This window comes from Schistocerca cancellata, chromosome 2, assembly GCF_023864275.1.
Source record: "Schistocerca cancellata isolate TAMUIC-IGC-003103 chromosome 2, iqSchCanc2.1, whole genome shotgun sequence".
NCBI classification, from domain to species: Eukaryota; Metazoa; Arthropoda; class Insecta; order Orthoptera; family Acrididae; genus Schistocerca; species Schistocerca cancellata.
Window position 1 is genome coordinate 76,892,545 of NC_064627.1, and position 18,461 is coordinate 76,911,005.

At 43.4% G+C, this 18,461-nt stretch overlaps 1 protein-coding gene across 1 annotated transcript in view; it reads left to right on the forward strand.

Annotated features, from left to right (window-relative positions):
* The window catches only part of LOC126150978 (MFS-type transporter SLC18B1-like), a 306,251-nt gene that overhangs the window by 84,206 nt on the left and 203,584 nt on the right, over positions 1-18,461 (forward strand). The window contains exon 2 of the mRNA XM_049915911.1: positions 4,308-4,403. Coding sequence (XP_049771868.1) covers positions 4,308-4,403 — 96 coding nt within the window. The remainder of the gene's footprint in view (positions 1-4,307; positions 4,404-18,461) is intronic.

Genomic DNA, 18,461 nt, shown 5'->3' on the forward strand with positions numbered 1-18,461 from the left:
GTCCTCTATTTTGTGTTACTGCAGTGTTCATTTTTGCTCTGTACCCCTTGGTGTTCCCTCTCTCTGGGTGCAGAGGTTACGCTTTTACTGTATAGGCCTTTTACAAGTATGTCTGTTTGGAACTGGGGACTGATAACCTAAATGTTTAGCCCCCATCAAACCCCAAAACCAACCAACCAACCAGTGTAGAATCTGACAGGGATTCCATTGGGCCCTGGAGCTTTGTTCAGTTTTAACGATTTCAGTTGTTTCTCAACACCACTGACATTAATGCTTATGTCATTTAATGATTATAAGGAATCCACCTCGATTGCAAATGGAACCCGGATATTGACCTAAATTTTGGTGTGGATAACCATGCCTTCTTCGGAACACACTAAAACTGCAAACCGCCTAAAGAGGCATGGTCCAACAATTTGTAGTTTTAGTGTGTTCCAAAGGAGGCATGGTTATCTGACGTGAGCAACCATCTGCAGTTGGCTGCACCCTGTGGTCATCATCATATCCAGGAGGACCCTTTCCACATCTGGAATGACTCCACCCTTATGCACACGGAGTGCACATTGGTTTTCTTTCCCTTCTTGTCAGCCAAGTCCCTAAGGTGGTCCATAACATGCCTAATGTTGGAGCTCCCAACTAACAATAACCACACCCTCTGTGGTTGCCCGGATCTTGCACGCTGAGTGGTTTCCTCTGAAACAGTGCAGGCGACAGCATCTGGCTCAGCGAAAGTGTCAGCCACGGACAGCATCTGGAACCTGTTTGTCAGACAAACCAGGGAGGCCTTACGTGCAGCAGCCTGGGAAGTCTTTCATCACCTGCTTTTGCCCTGGGACAACCTCCCACTCTACCACAGGTGAGGGGTCAACCTCATTGTGAGCAGTAACTGGGTTGGCCACCAGTGAGGACCGATCAGAGGACTCGGACATGCTGGATGTCTGTTGGATCCCCACAGCTGGCCCACAACAGTGGTGCCCATCCACTGCAGCCTCAAGCTGTGTAACCGAAGCCATCACAGCCTGCTGAGAGCAAAGTTTCACCAACTCGGCTTGCATCCACACACAACAATCGCAGTCCCTGCCCATACTAAAGACCGTGGAAAACTAAACTGTGCAGATAAATGGACTATTGGCACGTGCTGCGCAACTCTACTGTAGACCCTGATGGTGAACATGCAGGAACTTTATCTTATAATATGCAGATATTCAAAAACTTAACTATGGAAGCATTCAGGTGAAACTAAATAATTTGCCCCTGATTAGGAACTTGTAATATGTCACAAAATCGGTTTACTTTCCAACAAAAATGAAAACGCAAGAACTGTGGCTATTAGATATTAAATTTACATGTAGTTGCATCACTGTTAATGGCAGCAGCTGCAGCAGTAAGAGTACTACCTAATGAGATCCATTATGCCGTGCTTCATCATCTGTACCCTGAAGCAAAAGGACAGCTCCTGTCTTGTTTCAAACTGATCTGGTTTCATGGACACTACCCCACAATTTGGAAGGAGGCAATATTAATTAAGTTCTTGAAACCAGGCAAGGACTGTAGTGCTCCTAACAGTTACAGGAATGTAGCTCTTACCAATTGTATGGGTAAGTCTCTTGAATGTATGGTCAACTGCCACCTTGTCTGGCTGCTTGAATCCTGAGCTGCTCCCAATGCAGTTTCAGGTGCTACCCTCCCACCCTTGACAACTTAATTCTACTGGAGATGGCAATTCAAGAGGCCTCCTTACACTGAAAACATTTGGTTTGTGTGTTTTTAGAACTCGAAAAAGTGTATGACACTACTTGGACAGTGGTAGCACACTGGACTCGCATTCGGGAGGACGACGGTTCAATCCCGTCTCCAGCCATCCTGATTTAGGTTTTCCGTGATTTCCCTAAATCTTTTCAGGCAAATGCCGGGATGGTTCCTTTGAAAGGGCACGGCCGATTTCCTTCCCTAACCCGAGCTTGCGCTCCGTCTCTAATGACCTCGTTGTCGACGGGACGTTAAACACAAACCTAACCTAACACTACTTGGAGGTACAACATCCTTTGCCAATTTCATGAATGGGGACTATGTGGATGCCTGCAACTTCTTGTCCAATCCTTTCCCGAGGACTGGCAGTTTGTTATTGCATTTGTGATGCATTGTCTGACTATTGTGTTCATGAGAATGGGGTCCCTCAGTGCAGTGTCATCAGAGTCCCATTGTTTGCCATCAGTGTCAATGGCATTTTCCCCACAGTCAGGAGCCCTGTCAAATGCTCTCTGTTTGTGGATGACTTTGCAATTTTCTACTCTTTGTCTGATCTTACAATGACAATGAGACAGCTGAGTTGACAAGTAGGGGGCTGGAAATAGGGGTCCAAGACAATTGGTTTTTGATTCTCGCCTGAGGAAGACTGCATGTATAAATTTTAACCATGCTCATCGAAGTTTTAACCAACCAGTGCTCACACTGGGGGACAATATTTTATGTTTTCAAGAAATTGTGCACTTTTTGGGTTTATTGTTTGACTCACTATTAACTTGGCTCCCACATCTCAAAGACCTATGCACAAAGGGCTTATAGTCATTGAATATTGTGAAATGCCTTAGTGGAAAAACAAGAGGAGCTGACAGGTCCTGCCTCCTGCAGTTTTATAGGGCATTTGTTCAATCATGTTTACATTATGGCAGCATGGTCTGTGGATCAGCCCGTAATTCCTACCTCAAGATGTTAGACGCCGTCCACCATGAGGTCATTCAGATATCGACTGGAGCCTTTCAGACCAGCCCAGTGTTGAGCCTGTGTGCAGAGGCTGGTGAACCACTACTCTGGATTCGACTGTATATCCTTTTGGCTCGACAGACACTGAAAATCTCAGCATCACCTCAGTCATTGGCATTTAGTGCAGTGGTCCAACCCACCGCTGAATGGCTGTTCAGAAATTGGCCCCATGTGACCAAGCCATTTGGGATATGTGCTACAGACTGTCTCAATGATCTGGATGTATCAGACATAAAAAAAAAACAGAGCCAGGGATGCAACGTATTGCCGCCTTGGTGTCTTCAGAGGTACAAAGTGATTTTAAGCTTGACAAGAAAACTTATTCTCCAGATTATGTATTTTACAACTTTGTTTTTGTCCATTTTAGGTATCTACCACAGCAAGAGAGTGTCCTCGGTTGTTTCTGCTGTTTTCCGTGATAGTGGTTTTAAAGTGTGTCTTCCTGAACAATTTGCAAATTATGATGTGGAATTATAAGGCATTCTGATGGCACTGGAGGGGATTCATGAACATCACCATACAAGTTTTCTTGTCTGTTCCGACTGACTTTCTGCACAGCAACCAGTTCACCAAATGTATCCAGTAGACCAGCTGATTCAGCTTATCCATGACTCCTTACAGCGGCTCCAATATTGTGGCAAAGAGATGATCTTTTGCTGGGTACCTTACCACATTGGGATACAAGGAAATGACATGGCCCACAAAACCGCCAAGGAAGTGTGTCGGGATGGTGCTGTCACTCAATGTCCCATCCTGTTGCATGCCATCATCTCATTTTCTGACATATGCATCAAGCTTTGATGGGAGACTGGTTGCAGATGACAGAAAACAAACTGCGGTAACTCAAATCAACCACAGAGTCATGGCCGCCTTCATGTCAGCCTCACCACTGGAAGGAGGTTCTACTTACCAGACTGTGCATCAGACGTAGCCCTTTAACACATGGCTTCCTCTTCCGGCAGGAGGATCCAACATCCTATGAAGTTTGTGTCATGCCATTTTCAGTTCAGCATATTTTGGCAACGTGTATCCTATGTATTGATATTAGGGCAGCCCTCAGTCTCAGTGGAGATCTGCCCATCATCCTCACAGATACTGATTTCAGTGTTACAAGAGTCATGAAATTTTGTGAACTTGTCAGGCCTCATCCCTAAATTGTTGGGGAAGGGAGGCAGACTTAAATACATTATAACCTGCTTCTCATGTGGGGACGGCCTTCGTCCACACCCATGAGGTTGGCATACTGACTTTTTGTCAAGGCACTAATGACTATGATGTTGAGGGCCCCTCACCTCAAATCATCATCATCATCATCATCATCCATATAATGGCTGTTCACTGAGTTTGATAGAGTCATAACAAACAAGAGAATTGCTGGTCCTGCAATATATCATCTCTCTGCAGTCTTGCTCACTGTTTCTGACATTTTCTAACTTAAGGTTTATTTGGGACATTATTTCTGTTTGTTGCATTTTAACAAACTTGAATGTTTTTGAGATTTCAGTTGTCATTGCCAGGTTTATATTTTCTCCTTTGTTTTGCAGGCAGCCCAGAAAGGAATGAGTGACACCATCTCAGGGCTAGTGTTCAGCTTCTATGCCTTAGTAATGTTCATCTCTTCTCCCGTGTTTGGTAAAATTGTAAGTTAATATTGTAGTTAATTTTCTTCATAAAATTCCTAAGTAAAGTGCTCTCTGTGATGTTTAGTTGTGCCAGTGCAATAGTCCAATGGTCCTTGTGTAAATTTATGTGGCATGTAATGGTAATATCAGCAGCAGTAGCAGGAACAGTAGTTGTCTTTGGTTGATAGATCGACAACATGTGGTAGTATAAAATTAGATTTACTGAATAAATATACTAAGCATGTTAGACATCTAACTGTGGAGAAGCCAGACTACCATATGGTTCTTAAAGAGAGCAGCTGTTGTTCAATATTTATAATAGCAAAATTTTGTTTTGGTACAAATTGTTTTATGTTTCTCAAAACAAACTGCCTGCACAAAAAAAAAAAAAAAAATTGAATCACCAAGAGGATGTGATTGGATGACATGTACGTTTTACTGTACAGCCGGAAGTCACACTCAGGGTTGACTGGTTTTGCATTTTTATTTAACAAGAACATGATCAAAAACTCTGGAATTTACAGGAATGTACAAAGTATGATGATAAGTACACTTACATTGGCGTTAAAGAACATATTCCATTTATATTATGGTAATTTACATTTAAAGTACAGTAGTTGGCTGATTACATTGTCAATATATATGGTTTGAATTTCTCAGTATATATCAATTACTACATTATTATCAAACTATGGTAAATTGCTACCATTTGTTATGAAATTTAATTTTCTGCAGAAAGTAGAAATATAACCACTTTTATGAGCTTGTATACAGACCTGTTGTTATCGCACTAGAGAAAATTTCATTGTGCTGTAATACCTGTTAAAATAGCTCTTAAAATATCTTTACACATATATCGTTAAAATTATAAATTTAAAAATGCAGTTTCTAAAAATATATTTGTTAGGGTAATATGGCAATAGATATTGCAACTCACCATATAGCAGAGGTTGTGACAAAATAAAACACCTACAGCCATCCTTATGATTGTATTTTATTTTGTTGCAACCAGTTTCAGTGCTTGAATGCGTTATCTTCAGGCTGCTGTTGATGCGGTACGTGTTGATTTGATCTCTGTATGTATTACATCAGTTGGCCAGCATTACTCAGTTGGAAGTTGATGGTTGGAGTGCTGACACATCATCTGCGAATCTAGTAATGCTGGCAACTGATGTGATATATACAAGGATCACATCAACCCGTACCGCATCAACAATAGCCGGAAGATGACACATGGAAGCGTTGAAATTGGTTACAACAAAATAAAATAAAATCATAAGGATGGCTGTAGGTGGTTTTTTTTTGTCACAATAGGAAACGGCCATTGCCCCAGAGACCTCCTGCCAAAAGGATGGACATACAAAAAAAATATAGCAGAGATTCTGAGTTGCAGATAGGCAGAACAAAAAGACAGCCAGAAAGCAAGCTTTTGGCCAACAAGGCCTTCATCAGAAATGGACAGCATGCAAACACAACTCACACACATGTGACCACAGTCTCTGGCTGCTGAGAACAATCCATCCTGGATTTTCCTGGGTAATACGGCAGGTAGATGACATGTCATGGCTGATTATCTACAGCACTTTCACAAATAACTGAAAGACTCCATGTAAATGAAATTCTTTTTGTTCATTTAATAAATTTTGATGGGTTTCTTGTTTTCTATGAAAATTTCTAATTCTTCTAAGACGTTAAGCAAAGGATGTTTATCTGTGGTGTGGATGATTTTCATAGATGAAATCTAAATTGAACTGAGCACATAACTGCATTGTGCAAGAAGGCATCTGTATCTCTCCATGCCCTACAAAAATATAAAAAGCTCTTCCATCTTGACATGAAAAAGAAACTTGTACAAACACTTACACTCCAATTATTGATTACAGCAATGTTATCCTGCATGGCCTTTCTCAGAAAATGTCACAGCACTTGGAACTGATTATGACTGCCTGTGTTTGTTATATCTGTGATGTTTGGCTTTTTGATCATATTTCACCATCATATGCACAATTATCCTGGCTGCATGTAGACAAGTGCAAAGAATTCCATACCCTATATCTTGTCTATGGCCTTATCAATGAACACTTTCTCTCTCATCTCTCCTCAGCATTGATGCTCTTGTCTAACAACGTGGTGGAAAACCCCACTCCTATTAGAGCAAAATCCTTTCTGTCCCACTGAATTGTTCTGCCAACTTCTCAAAGTCCTTCTCAGTAGCGGGAACCTGACTCTGGAATAATCACCCATATTAAGTTAGAGAACTAAGTAATATGTCCAGCTTCAGATGGCAGTTAATGACACATCTATTAAAGCAACAATAATGATTACCATTATCCTTGTATGCACACATTACCCTCATACATTCCTCATTCGTACCTGATCTGCATTCTCAGCTGATGCAATCTCCTTAAATTTCCTTTTCCCAGTATTCACAATGTCTGAATACACCTATTTTGTACACCTATAAATTCTTCTTACATCTGCCACTATCATGATTTTTGTCAGTGTAATTATTATTATTATCATCATCATCATCAGCAGCAGCAGCAGCAGCAGCAGCAGCAGCACTGTTAGTGGCATCAGCTGCAGCAGTAAAAGTACTACCAGTATTAACTTTATTAGATCATAGGCGGAACAATTTACTCACACTGCCATTTCAGACACTCAAATCATTTTAATACTACCTATCAAAGATGTAATAATTTTAATATGAAACTGTGATAAAAAAAAATACCTTGCTGTAGGCATGAAACTAAAGACCGATATAATAGGGAGCCTAATGATCCTAATCAGATCAGGTTAAACAAATAAATACATACAAAAAAAATTAATTTACATAGATTCTTCCAGTTTCCTGGAGAAGTGTTGAAGATGGGCAGCCAAGGCATAATCTCAACTAACTGCCACATTACCCTAACAGAAACATTTTAACAAAACTGTATTTTTAAATGAATTATTTAGGAACAAAAGTGATGTCTCATCAAAAGGCAGAAGCTGTGTGCCGTTGATAACCACAGAAACAAAATGTATGAAGCTTAGCTAGCTTTTGGAATGCACTTTCTTTTTCTATCTGTAGGAAAAACATGCACACAAACACTCACTCACATGCACACGTCTGGCTCCCTACATTGTGTTCAGTCAGTGGTGCCAGCTCTTTACTGGCCCACAGTGAGTGTACTGGAATGAGGTGAGGGTGTGGGGTGAGCAATTGAGAGGCAGGAGGCAGGGAAAGGGTTGGGGGGAAATGTCCGGCGGCTCGTGGGGGAGTGGGAAACTGTCTGTGGGTTAGCTATGGATGCAGGTAGAGGGGATGGGTGGTAGACAACTAGGCACGCAATTTCATAGACAGGGCATGAGATGGCAGCACACAGCTAGCTGATGTGGGGGACAAATTGAGCAGGGTATGGTGTACACACACACTTTGAAGCTGGTTGGTTGTCATACCAGTGTAAAATGCTTTGCAGTGGTTGCAGCAGAACTGGTTTATAACAAGGCTGCTTCCATAGGTGGTCTGGCCTCCGATGAGGTGATGGGACTGGAGTAGGTGGTGCTGGGTGTATATTGGGCAGGACTTGCATCTGGATCTTCCATAGGGTATGATCCTTGTGGCAGGGAATTGGGGGTGAGAGGGGCATAGGGGTGGAATAGGAAGTTGTGGAGGCTGGGTAAGCAGCAGAAGACCACCTTTGGAGTGGTTGGAAGTATCTTAGGTGTTATGTCCCTCATTTCAGGGCATGACGATAGATAATCAAAAACGAAGTATATACTTAAGTTGTTCCTGTTGGGGTGTTATTGGTTTACAGGGGGGGGGGGGGTGCTTCTTTGTGGTTGGTGCTTGGGATAGATGCGAGGATCAGGTGTGTGAGAGGATATGGCACAGGAAATCTGTTTATGAATTAGATATGGAGGGTACTGCCTGTCTGCGAAGGCCTGTGTGAGGCATTTGGTTTACTGGGCAAGAGAGTTTTCATCACTGCGGATGCATTTACCATCAGTAGCCACACTGTATGGGAGGGATTTTTTTGGTGTAAAAGAGGTGACAGTTATCAAAGTGCGGGTGCTGTTTGTGATTAGTGAGTCTGATGTGGACCGAAGCATGGATGGAGCCATCTTAGAGCAGGAGATCGACACCTAGAGAGGTGACATGATGGGTGATGGAGGTCAGTCCAGGTGAAGTGGATGAGAGGAAAGGTGTTGAGGTTGTGGAGGAATGAGAATAAGGAGTCCTGGCCTTGGATCCAGATTGTAAAGATATCATCAACAAACCTGAACCAGACCAAGTTTTTTTGTTTTGGGAAGTTAGGAATGTTTCCTCACAAAGGCCTTTGCAGGCAGGCAATATCCTGCAGACCTGATTCATAAATGGATTTCCCACGCAATATCATCACACACACCTGATCCTCACATCCATCCCAAGAACTAATCACAAACCCACCAGGGAGCTCACGGTTCTTTTGTGAGTATATGCGTGGCGAGCATGGGACCCCCGAGCTATTGCAGCCTTCCTTCTTTCCAGGGCTGCATTTCCTTGCCCTTCCCCTCCTTTCCTCTCCTTGCTCCTTCCCCTTCGCCCTCTCCTCTCCCTCTCTTGGTGTCCTTTCTTATTTTGGCCCCGCTATCCTCCTCGTTATGTTGGTTTTGCAATTTAGTTTTGTTGCACAATCACCTCATCCTTTTGGCATTCCCTGGTCCCCCTCTGGGGTTTGACCTCCATTACTAAATTTCTATTCCATAGTGTGAGCCATTTGGGGAAGAGCACCTTACCTAGTGTCTCTGATGTGTGCCCTCCTAGTTCATTCCACCTTTTCTTTTACGTCGTTTTCTGATGCTAGGGTGCATAGCCAGCACGGTAGCCAGACCGTGTGGTGGGGTCACTATGTACCCTTTTGGTTGAGCCCCCTGAACACACAGGGATCACACTTCTGATACCTGAGCTGTGACTTCCTCATGTCACCCTAGGAGTGGTTGCTTGTCATCCTGGAGCATCGAAACTCCCGGCAATGGCCGCAGTGCCAGACGACCCTTGCTGTGACTGGGTGGCGCCCGTGAGGAGAGCCCCTGATTCGAGTGGGTGGTATCAGAGCGGATGCTATGCAAATGAAATGCATACGGGTCCAGAACTCTGGCCGTTCTTCTGCGGCCGTCTCTCTGCGTGGAACTGATTCTTTTAGTGCTGCTTCTCCTGCCTCTTCGGCCTTCCCTTCCATGGCTACCCCCTGGGAGGAGGGTCAGGCCCATCAGTGAGTGGTGAAACCTTTCCCCTGCTATCTGGTTTGCACTAGGACTGATGGGGATACTTTCAACAACACCAAACCTTTATTCTTTGTGGAACACAATGAAGACAAGTTTGGCGAAGTGGACTCCCTGAGCAAGATGCAGTCGGGTTCGTTGTTGATCAAAACTGCTTCGGCTGCCCATTCTGTGGCCCTTCATGCCTGTAACCATCTTGGCACAATTCCTGTGTCCATTACCCCCCACCAGTCTCTAAATTTGGTTCAAGGTGTGATTTTTCACAGGGACCTCATCCTCCAAACTGATGAGGAACTTCGGGACAATCTCAGACGGCGGGCTGTTCACTTTGTTTGCCATGTTCAGAAGGGTCCGAAGGACAATCGCATTGATATTGGTGCCTTTATCCTGGCCTTTGAAGGAGATACCCTCCCTGAGAAAGTAAAGATTATGGTTTATCAATGTGACATGAAGCCGTTCATCCCACCTCCTATGAGGTGTTTTAAGTGCTTGCGTTTTGGACGCGTCTTCCCGCTGTTCTCAGGCCCCTCTCTGTGGTGACTGTGGATATCCACTTAATGAGGGGAGTTCCTGTGTTCCCCTACTGTGTGTGTTAATTGTCATGGGAATCATTTTCCATGTTCACCAGATTGCCGAGTGTATAAGAAGGAAAAGAAGATACACCTGCTGCCTTAACTGCCCTTCTTCAGCAACTTCCTCCTCCCTTCCTCCTTCTCGGGGATTTTAATGCTCATCATCCCTTGTGGGGCAGTGCATTTCCATCTAGACGAGGTCTTCTCATAGACCAGTTTATTGCAGACCACGACTTGTGCCTTCTTAATGATGGCTCCCCTACTCATTTCAGCGTCGGTCATGGTACCTTTTCTTCCATTGAGCTTTCTCTTTCTTCTCCCTCCCTCCTCCCTTAATTACACTGGTCGCCACACACCGACCTTTGTGATAGTGACCATTTCCCGTTGATTCTCTCGCTCCCTTCCCGCTCCCCGATGGACAAGTTACCTCGTTGGTCTTTCCATCGTGCCGATTGGCCTGTATACACTGCACAGGCCGTGTATTCTCCCTCTTTGTCGGGTTGAATTGCTGACGTCCTACATGACCTGTCTCACGCGATTGTTCGTCCTGCTAGCCTTGCTGTACTGCACTCATCTGGACCATTTCGCCACTGGCAAGTCCCGTGGTGGAGTACAGCCATTGCCATTGCCATCCGTGATCGCCGTCGAGCTTTGCAACACCTTAAGAGGCACCCATCCATTGCCAACCTTATTACCTTTAAACACCTTTGCGCTAAAGCCCGTTATGTAATCAAACAGAGCAAAAAGATATGTTGGGAATGTTTTGTTTCTTCCCTAGGTTCTACTGTCCCTATGTCACGGGTATGGGCTACACATCGCTCTCTCCAAGGTTGCCATCGGCAGTCCACCCTCCCAGGCCTTCACCTCCTAGATGGCCTTTGTATGGACCCGTTGATTCACGTGGAACATCTTGCGACCCATTTTGCAACGGCATCAGCATCAGCCTACTATCCGGCTGCTTTCCTTCACCAGAAACAGCGGGCCGAAGCTTCTGCCTTATGTTTTACCCCTTGTCAGTCAGAATCTTACAACAAACCTTTTACTGAATGGGAATTTCTTTCTTCACTTTCTTCTTCTCACAATACGGCCCCTGGCCAAGACTCCATTCATAACCAACTGCTTCAACATCTCAGTGCTCCACAACGGCAACATCTTCTCTGGGTGTTTAACTGTATTTGGCTCCAGGGTGACTTCCCTTCTCAGTGGAGAGATAGCATCGTGGTTCCTGTCCTTAAGCCTGATAAGAACCCCCTATTTGTTGAAAGCTATCAGCCAATTAATGTGACAAATGTTGCAAGTTACTTGAACGGATGGTAGCCCGTCGGTCAATTGGGTCCTCGAATCTCGGGATCTATTGTCCCCTTACCAATGTGGCTTCCGAGAGGGACGGTCTCCGATCGATCATTTACTATGCTTGGGATCTGCAGTTCAGCAGGCTTTTTCCCAATGCCGCCATTTGGTTGCAGTGTTCTTCGATCTTCGCAAGGCCTATGACATGGCTTGGCGCCATCACATCTTACTTACATTTCATCAGTGGGGTCTTCAGGGCCCACTCCTGATATTTTGCGCCAGTTCCTGTTCCATCAGTTGTTCAAAGTTCAGGTTGGTACTGTTTTTAGTTCTCCATGGACCTAGGAGACTGGCATCCCACAGGGTTTTCTATTGAGTGTCCTTCTTTTCCTCATTGCTATTGATGAACTTGTGGTCTCTGTTGGTCCTTTGGTCGCCCCTGCTCTGTATGTGGATGATTTCTGCATTTGGTTTAGTTCCTCTTTGATGGCCTCTGCAGAGCGGCAGCTCCAGGGAGCTATAGGTGTGCCTCTGAATGGACCTTCTCACACGGGTTTCCATTCTCTCCTTTAAAATTGCGGGTGGTCCACTTCTGTTGCCGTACTACGATCCACCCTGATCTGGAGCTCTATCTCGATGCACGATTGCCTGTGGTCCCACAGTTTCGTTTCCTGGGTCTTCTTTTTGACAACAAGCTCACTTGGCTGCCTCATATCAGACTTTTGAAGGTAGGATGTTTCCGTAAACTCAATGTTCTTCGCTTCCTTGCCCACACCTCTTGGGGTGCGGATCACTCCATCCTTCTCTGCCTTTATTGTGCTCTAGTTCTGTCTCACTTGGACAATGGTTGTCAAGTTTATGGCTCGGCTGCTCCTTCCACACTGCACGTGCTGGATCCAGTCCGCCATTGTGGTATCCGTTTGGCCACTGGTGCCTTCCCTACTAGCCCTGTTGATAGTCTCCTGGTTGAAGCTGGGTTGCCCCCCCCGCCCCCCCCCCCCGCCCCACCCTCACCCTTTCTGTTTGACAGTCCGGGCTTCTGGAGTCATATGCAATCACTATCCATTCCTCTCCCACTCATCCTTCCTAGACTATCCTGTTCACAGACCAGGGACGTTGCCCACCTGATTCCCACCCTCAGGCGGGTTTACCGGTTGGGTTCCGCCGTGCATCTCTTCGCCGTGATTTTCAACTTCCTTCTTTGTCCTGTCTCCCACGATCCCTCCACAACACCCCTTCACCCCTTCTTGGTTAGTTTCTCGGCCCCCAATTCGGATGGATCTCTGCCAAGGTCCGAAACATTCCATCCGCCCCCCCCCCCCCCCCCCCCCCCCCCTGCTGGTGTTCCTTTTTCCGCTGAATTTTATGGGAGTTTCGAGATGCTGTTGTTTTTTGCACCAGTGGCTCTAAATCTGCTGATTGTGTGAGATATGCCTTCACGTCTTCTGTTGGCATGGAAAATCATCTGCTGCCACCTACATGTGGGGTGTTTACTGCAGAATTGATGGCAATTTTCCAGGCCCTTACCTTTATTAAACAGTCCCAACACAAGCACGTTTTGTTATGTATGGACTCAATGAGTGGCCTTCTGGCTATTGACCAGTGTTTTTCACGCCATCCCTTGCTCTCGGCCATCCATGATGATCTCGCTGATCTTTACCGTGCTGCTTGTTCTGTTGACTTCCTTTGGTTCCCTGGCCATGTGGGTATCCCAGGTAATGAGCTTGCTGATCGTTTGGCTGGGGGAGCAGTCACTTACCCTCCATTCTCTGTAAACCCTCCTGAAGTGAATTTACGGCTTCACATCAAATCCCACTTAGCACAATCATGGGCCAACTCTTGGGAGGCCACCTTCCTGTCTAATAAACTTCGTGCAGTTAAGGTGACACCAGGCCCGTGGTGTTCTTCCTTTCACCTCTCTCAAAAGGACTCGACCACATTGTGTCATCTCCGCATCGGCCATACCAGGCTGACCCATGGTTTTCTTTTGCATAATGAGCCACCCCCAGTTTGTGGTTGTGGAGCCTTCCAGTCAGTAGCCCACATTTTGGTGGAATGCCCCCTTCTTTTGGCTCTTCGTACTAAGTACAGACTTCCCCACACTTTACCTTTAATGTTGGCTGACGATTCCCATATAGTCGAACTGGTTTTCAGTTTCCTCTGGGAAAGTGGTTTTTATTCTCAGTTTTAAGGTTTTTAATCTCACTCTGGTGTGGGGGCAGGGCGGTGAGTGTTCAGGTACCTCCCACTGTAAGCTGTGTTTGGAGATTCCTGACTCCCGTCCTTGGCCAAGATCCTCTTTTCTTCTCCTTTTACTCTGTTTTTATCACTTTTTAGAATTGTTTTGTCTCCTTTTCCTATATGCACTTCTACATTCTAGTGGTTGAATGCTTTTAAGTCGCAGGTGGTCTTGCCTCTACTGCTTCAGAGGTGGGATATTTCCTGCCTCTAGCATAAGCCTTGGGGTTGCTCTCTTGCTGACTTACCTCATTTTGTTTTTACCATTGATGACACGACTGCACTTTTACATTTTTTAGCCTTTTCCCTTTTATTGTTCTGACTTTTCTGAGATGTCAAACTATCTGAATAGACCACATTTGAAACAAGGGACTTATGACCTTGCTGTTTGGTCCCTTCAACCCCAACCAACCAACCAACCAACCAACCAACCAACCAACCAATCACAAAGAAGCACCCCCTTGTCATCCAATACCTCCCCGGACTGGAACAAGTGAATCATGTTTTCACCTCCATAACATTCTAGTCCATTCCTATGCCACTCCCACCCCCAGTCCCCTGTATAACGCCTCTTCTTCTTGATGATTTGGTTTGATTTGTGCTTGGCCTTGGCTAAAACTCGGCGACAGTCGGTAGAGTGTTGAGATCGTTATCAAGTTACGAAGACGACGTTACACAAAATAACAGTGCTGAACCGAAATGTCAACGTGAGTGAGATATTTACTTCACCAAGAATCGTAATTAATTGTTCTTAATCGATGTTTAACTGATTAATGAGTAAATATTAATGATAAAACCAATACAGTCACATCCACAACAAATTCCCTACAAGCTGGTCGTAATTTCAAGTATCTAAGAAATCGTAACAGTGGTCTTGTTATTTGAGTCAAAGATTCTACACAAGCACCGAGCGCTACAGTCAAATATTATCGCTGCGCATAATTATTACTCGGGAGTTTCATGTCAATAATTTGATAGAATTTTAAATCACAAATGCACGACTTGGCATGAGAGGGTGTTCTATTGCACAATATCAGTCACTTCCTAACCGAGCCTTGAGAAGAAAACTTTCCCAGATGTTGGGGGGATTTAAATTATATGCTTCGGATCTATCACTGAAGTTCCATAAACCACTGGCTATTATGAATGAAAATTGTCTATCAGTGTTTGTTGCCTAAATCACTGTCTAAGTAATGTTTAGTTCAATTATCTAGTTAAAAGTTCACTTTATTCTAGTAGGTAAGTCCTCCGTTCGAATTCTAATGCCGTGATATTTGAAGTCAGAAGATCGTATTACTGCATCATAATAGATCGCAATTATTCAGTCTCAAAAACAATCTAAGTGCGCCTACATGTACGAGCGTACGAGCTTTCAAATATATGACCTGCTTCGGCTAACTCTCGTAACGTAGTGACAATGCATTGAATTATACTTAGTCATTACTCATGATCCCCAAAGAGTACTCACATGGAGTATTCTTTGGGATCGTTGGTTCTACTTTGCAAATGTTAATCTATGCTTATTTTGAAATTTATTATGATTTTTATTTTTATTTTACTGAAATTTAATCTTTCTTTCGTAGATTGCTAAATTGTCAAGTCTTAGATTCCTGATTTAATTACTTGTTATTGCTCTAATAATAGTGATAAATGGAACTTTGTTCACTTATTCAGTTTTCTGGGAATTTGGGACTTGGAGGGAAATCTTTGGCGTATTGGGAGCTAATTTTTGATTTTTATTTCTCGTTTGAAGAAGTGGCATTACACCTGCCACAGGTATCATGCCCCTTTGGAAGACCCAGATGCAAGTCCTGCCCAATCCACCCACCCAGCACCACCTACTCCAGTCCTGTCACTGGTTTATCTTCCCCCTTCAGAGGCCAGGCCACCTATGAAAGCAGCCATGTTATATACCACCACTGCTGCAACTACTGCACAGCATTTTACATTGGTATGGCAACCAACCAGCTTCAACTAGAATGAATGGCCACTGCTGAACTGTTTGCAAAAAACAAGGTGGGCTGCTAGATGGCACAACATGCAGCAGAGCACAACATGCAAGATTTCAATGGCTGCTTCATAACCTGTGCCATCTGGATCCTTCCCTACCGCCACCAGATTTTTTTAAGCTGTGCAAATGGAAGTTATCCTTAGTGCATATCCTTCACTCCTGTACCTCCCTGGCCTAAGCCTAAAGTAATTCGTTGCCCCCCCCCCCCCCCCCCCGACATGTCCAGTATTTTGTGTGTGTGTGTGTGTGTGTGTGTGTGTGTGTGTGTGTGTGTGTTTTTTTTTTTTTTTTGTTTGTTTGTTTGTTTTTTTTTTTTTTTCACACACAACAGCCCAAGCTTCAGAAACCCCAAACAATTTGTGTCCCCACATCAGATACTTGCATGCTGTTATCTCATGCCCTAGTCAATGAAATCGCCTGCCCAGCTGTCTGCCACCTGCACCCCTAGCTAGCCCACAGAGGGAAATTTTTGATCCACTGATGTAGTTTTGAGAGGAAGCATTAACTATTGTTTCACAAGATGTCTCTTAAGCCCACAACTTATAAAATTGTAATATCCAAATTGAATTTTGGTTGATTAAAGTCTCCTGCAATGATTTCAGTAAAGTGGGAAACATATGCACTATACTCCCCATTATGAAATCAGGCAGCTCAATATTGTCCCTAACATCTCACTTCATTTCACCCTGGGCCTACAGTTTTGCTGTGACAGGTACTGGCTCATCAGTTGTTGCAGTTTGCTATTTCTGTGTGGTTGGTTTCGATTTGTGCCATGAACTCATTCTGCTTTGCAGACAGTGATGAGTGATACTGAAGAGCAACATTCTGTGCATAGCACAGCTGTTAGCACATGTGTTCTTGGTGTATCCTGGGGCCAAATGGACATTACAAAATGAACTAAATATGTAGTATCTTAAAGCTTTTCAACAAACTCACTAATAATGAAGAAGCTAGATGGAACATAAATTTTGCCAAAACTCAAAATCTGTCAGTCTCAGAAAGAACATGTTAGTGATACTGTACATTCCACATAGGCTGTAGGTGTGGATGCTGTCTTCCATTCACCATGAAAAGGGTATAAACAAGAAAGTAGACTTATTGAAATAGATGATTTTAATGCAGAAGTGATCCACTGGATTGTTTTAGAATTCTTCAATAGAAGAAAGTAGCCTAGGGTTACTAAAGTCTGGGCCCAGTTACAACACAAAATACTGTACAAGGGCTTGGAAACATCTATTCTTCACCTTCTAAAAGACCTGAGTCATAAATTAAGAAAATGTGACAATGGACACAAATTTCTTATGGAATGAGGGAACTTGGTGCCTTGAAAGTTACATTTTTGTATTCATGTATTTATTGTATATGGATGACAATAGGCATTTGGGTTTTCTCGTATGAACAAATATATTTAGCACAGCTCCAAGGTAAGTGGCAGCCTGAAAGTATCTACAGGTACTTTTGTATAATAGGTATTTCTGTACTGTGTGATGAGTGCAGTGGTGAAGACAGCTACATATATAATCTTTTCAGATGGAAGGGAATAGTATCTCTTATTAAGTCAAATAATTACAATAAGAATACTGGTGGTGGCATGCAAGTTCTGTTGTGTTACTGTGCACTGTCTCTCTCTCAAATAAATCACATTCCTAGGTGATGTGATACAATAATGATGACTCAGATGTTACCAAAACAATTTTATAATTTTCTCAAGAGGTCTGTTGCTGGAAGTTTCTGCCAGGTATAACATTTTGCAAATTCTTCTGTGACAACATTTTTTGGTGCATAGGCAAAACACCTTCACACCTCTTGTGGTATTTTATTTTTTATCTTGGATACTTTTATGTTTTCACAATAAAATATGTGTTGGTTGCATTTACTAACTTTGAAAATGTTCATACTTTTTTTTTTGGTCCGGAGATGTAAGCTTTCTTCAAAATTTCTCATAATTTTTTTTCTATTATTTTCATAATGATGGGCAAGAATTTCTTTTGGACAGTTCTGCATCATATTCGAAAGTAAAAATTTGAAAGTATCGTTAACTGGCGATGCTATGATATGTGTTTGTGATTACCACTGTAATGAGCTGTGGTTTCCTCTAAAGTTTCTGATTACATCTGGGGGTGAATCTAGTCACTGATAGAAGGAGTCAGTTATAAGTTCATGTCCATCCTTGACAATGATGTGTAGTGCACACTAGACCAATTTAGGGATCCCTATAGTCCTCAATACTACAACACATGTCTAGGAGGAAGTCAAAGCCTAAATTGTCTTAAAATCATTGAATCCCTAGTTCAAGCATTTAAACAAGACTCGTGGCCATGATCACTCCTGGGGACAATGCTGTAGAAGGTGAGCTTCATTGGAATTCTGTCTTGACTCAACTTTGTCTGCCGGTCACTGGAATCATCAAAATATGACCTTGCAGCCCAAATGACAGGCATATTCATTCATGTCAGGTGCAAAACTGTTCTTTGCAAATTTCTTGTTTGTGTTTGAGACCCTACTTTCAAACAAGATTTGTTACGTAAGAGTGCTCAGATGCAAATGTCTTGGCCACGTCTAGAGCATCATTCTTCATCTCTTGTTATTATGCTATCTTTCCAGAAAGATGCTTTTTTATTTTGCTAGATGTTTCATTTGTCTTTATTACATATGAACTATTGTTACAAAACACTGATTTTCAACCGCTTTAGAAACATTTCTGTTTTTTGGAACTTG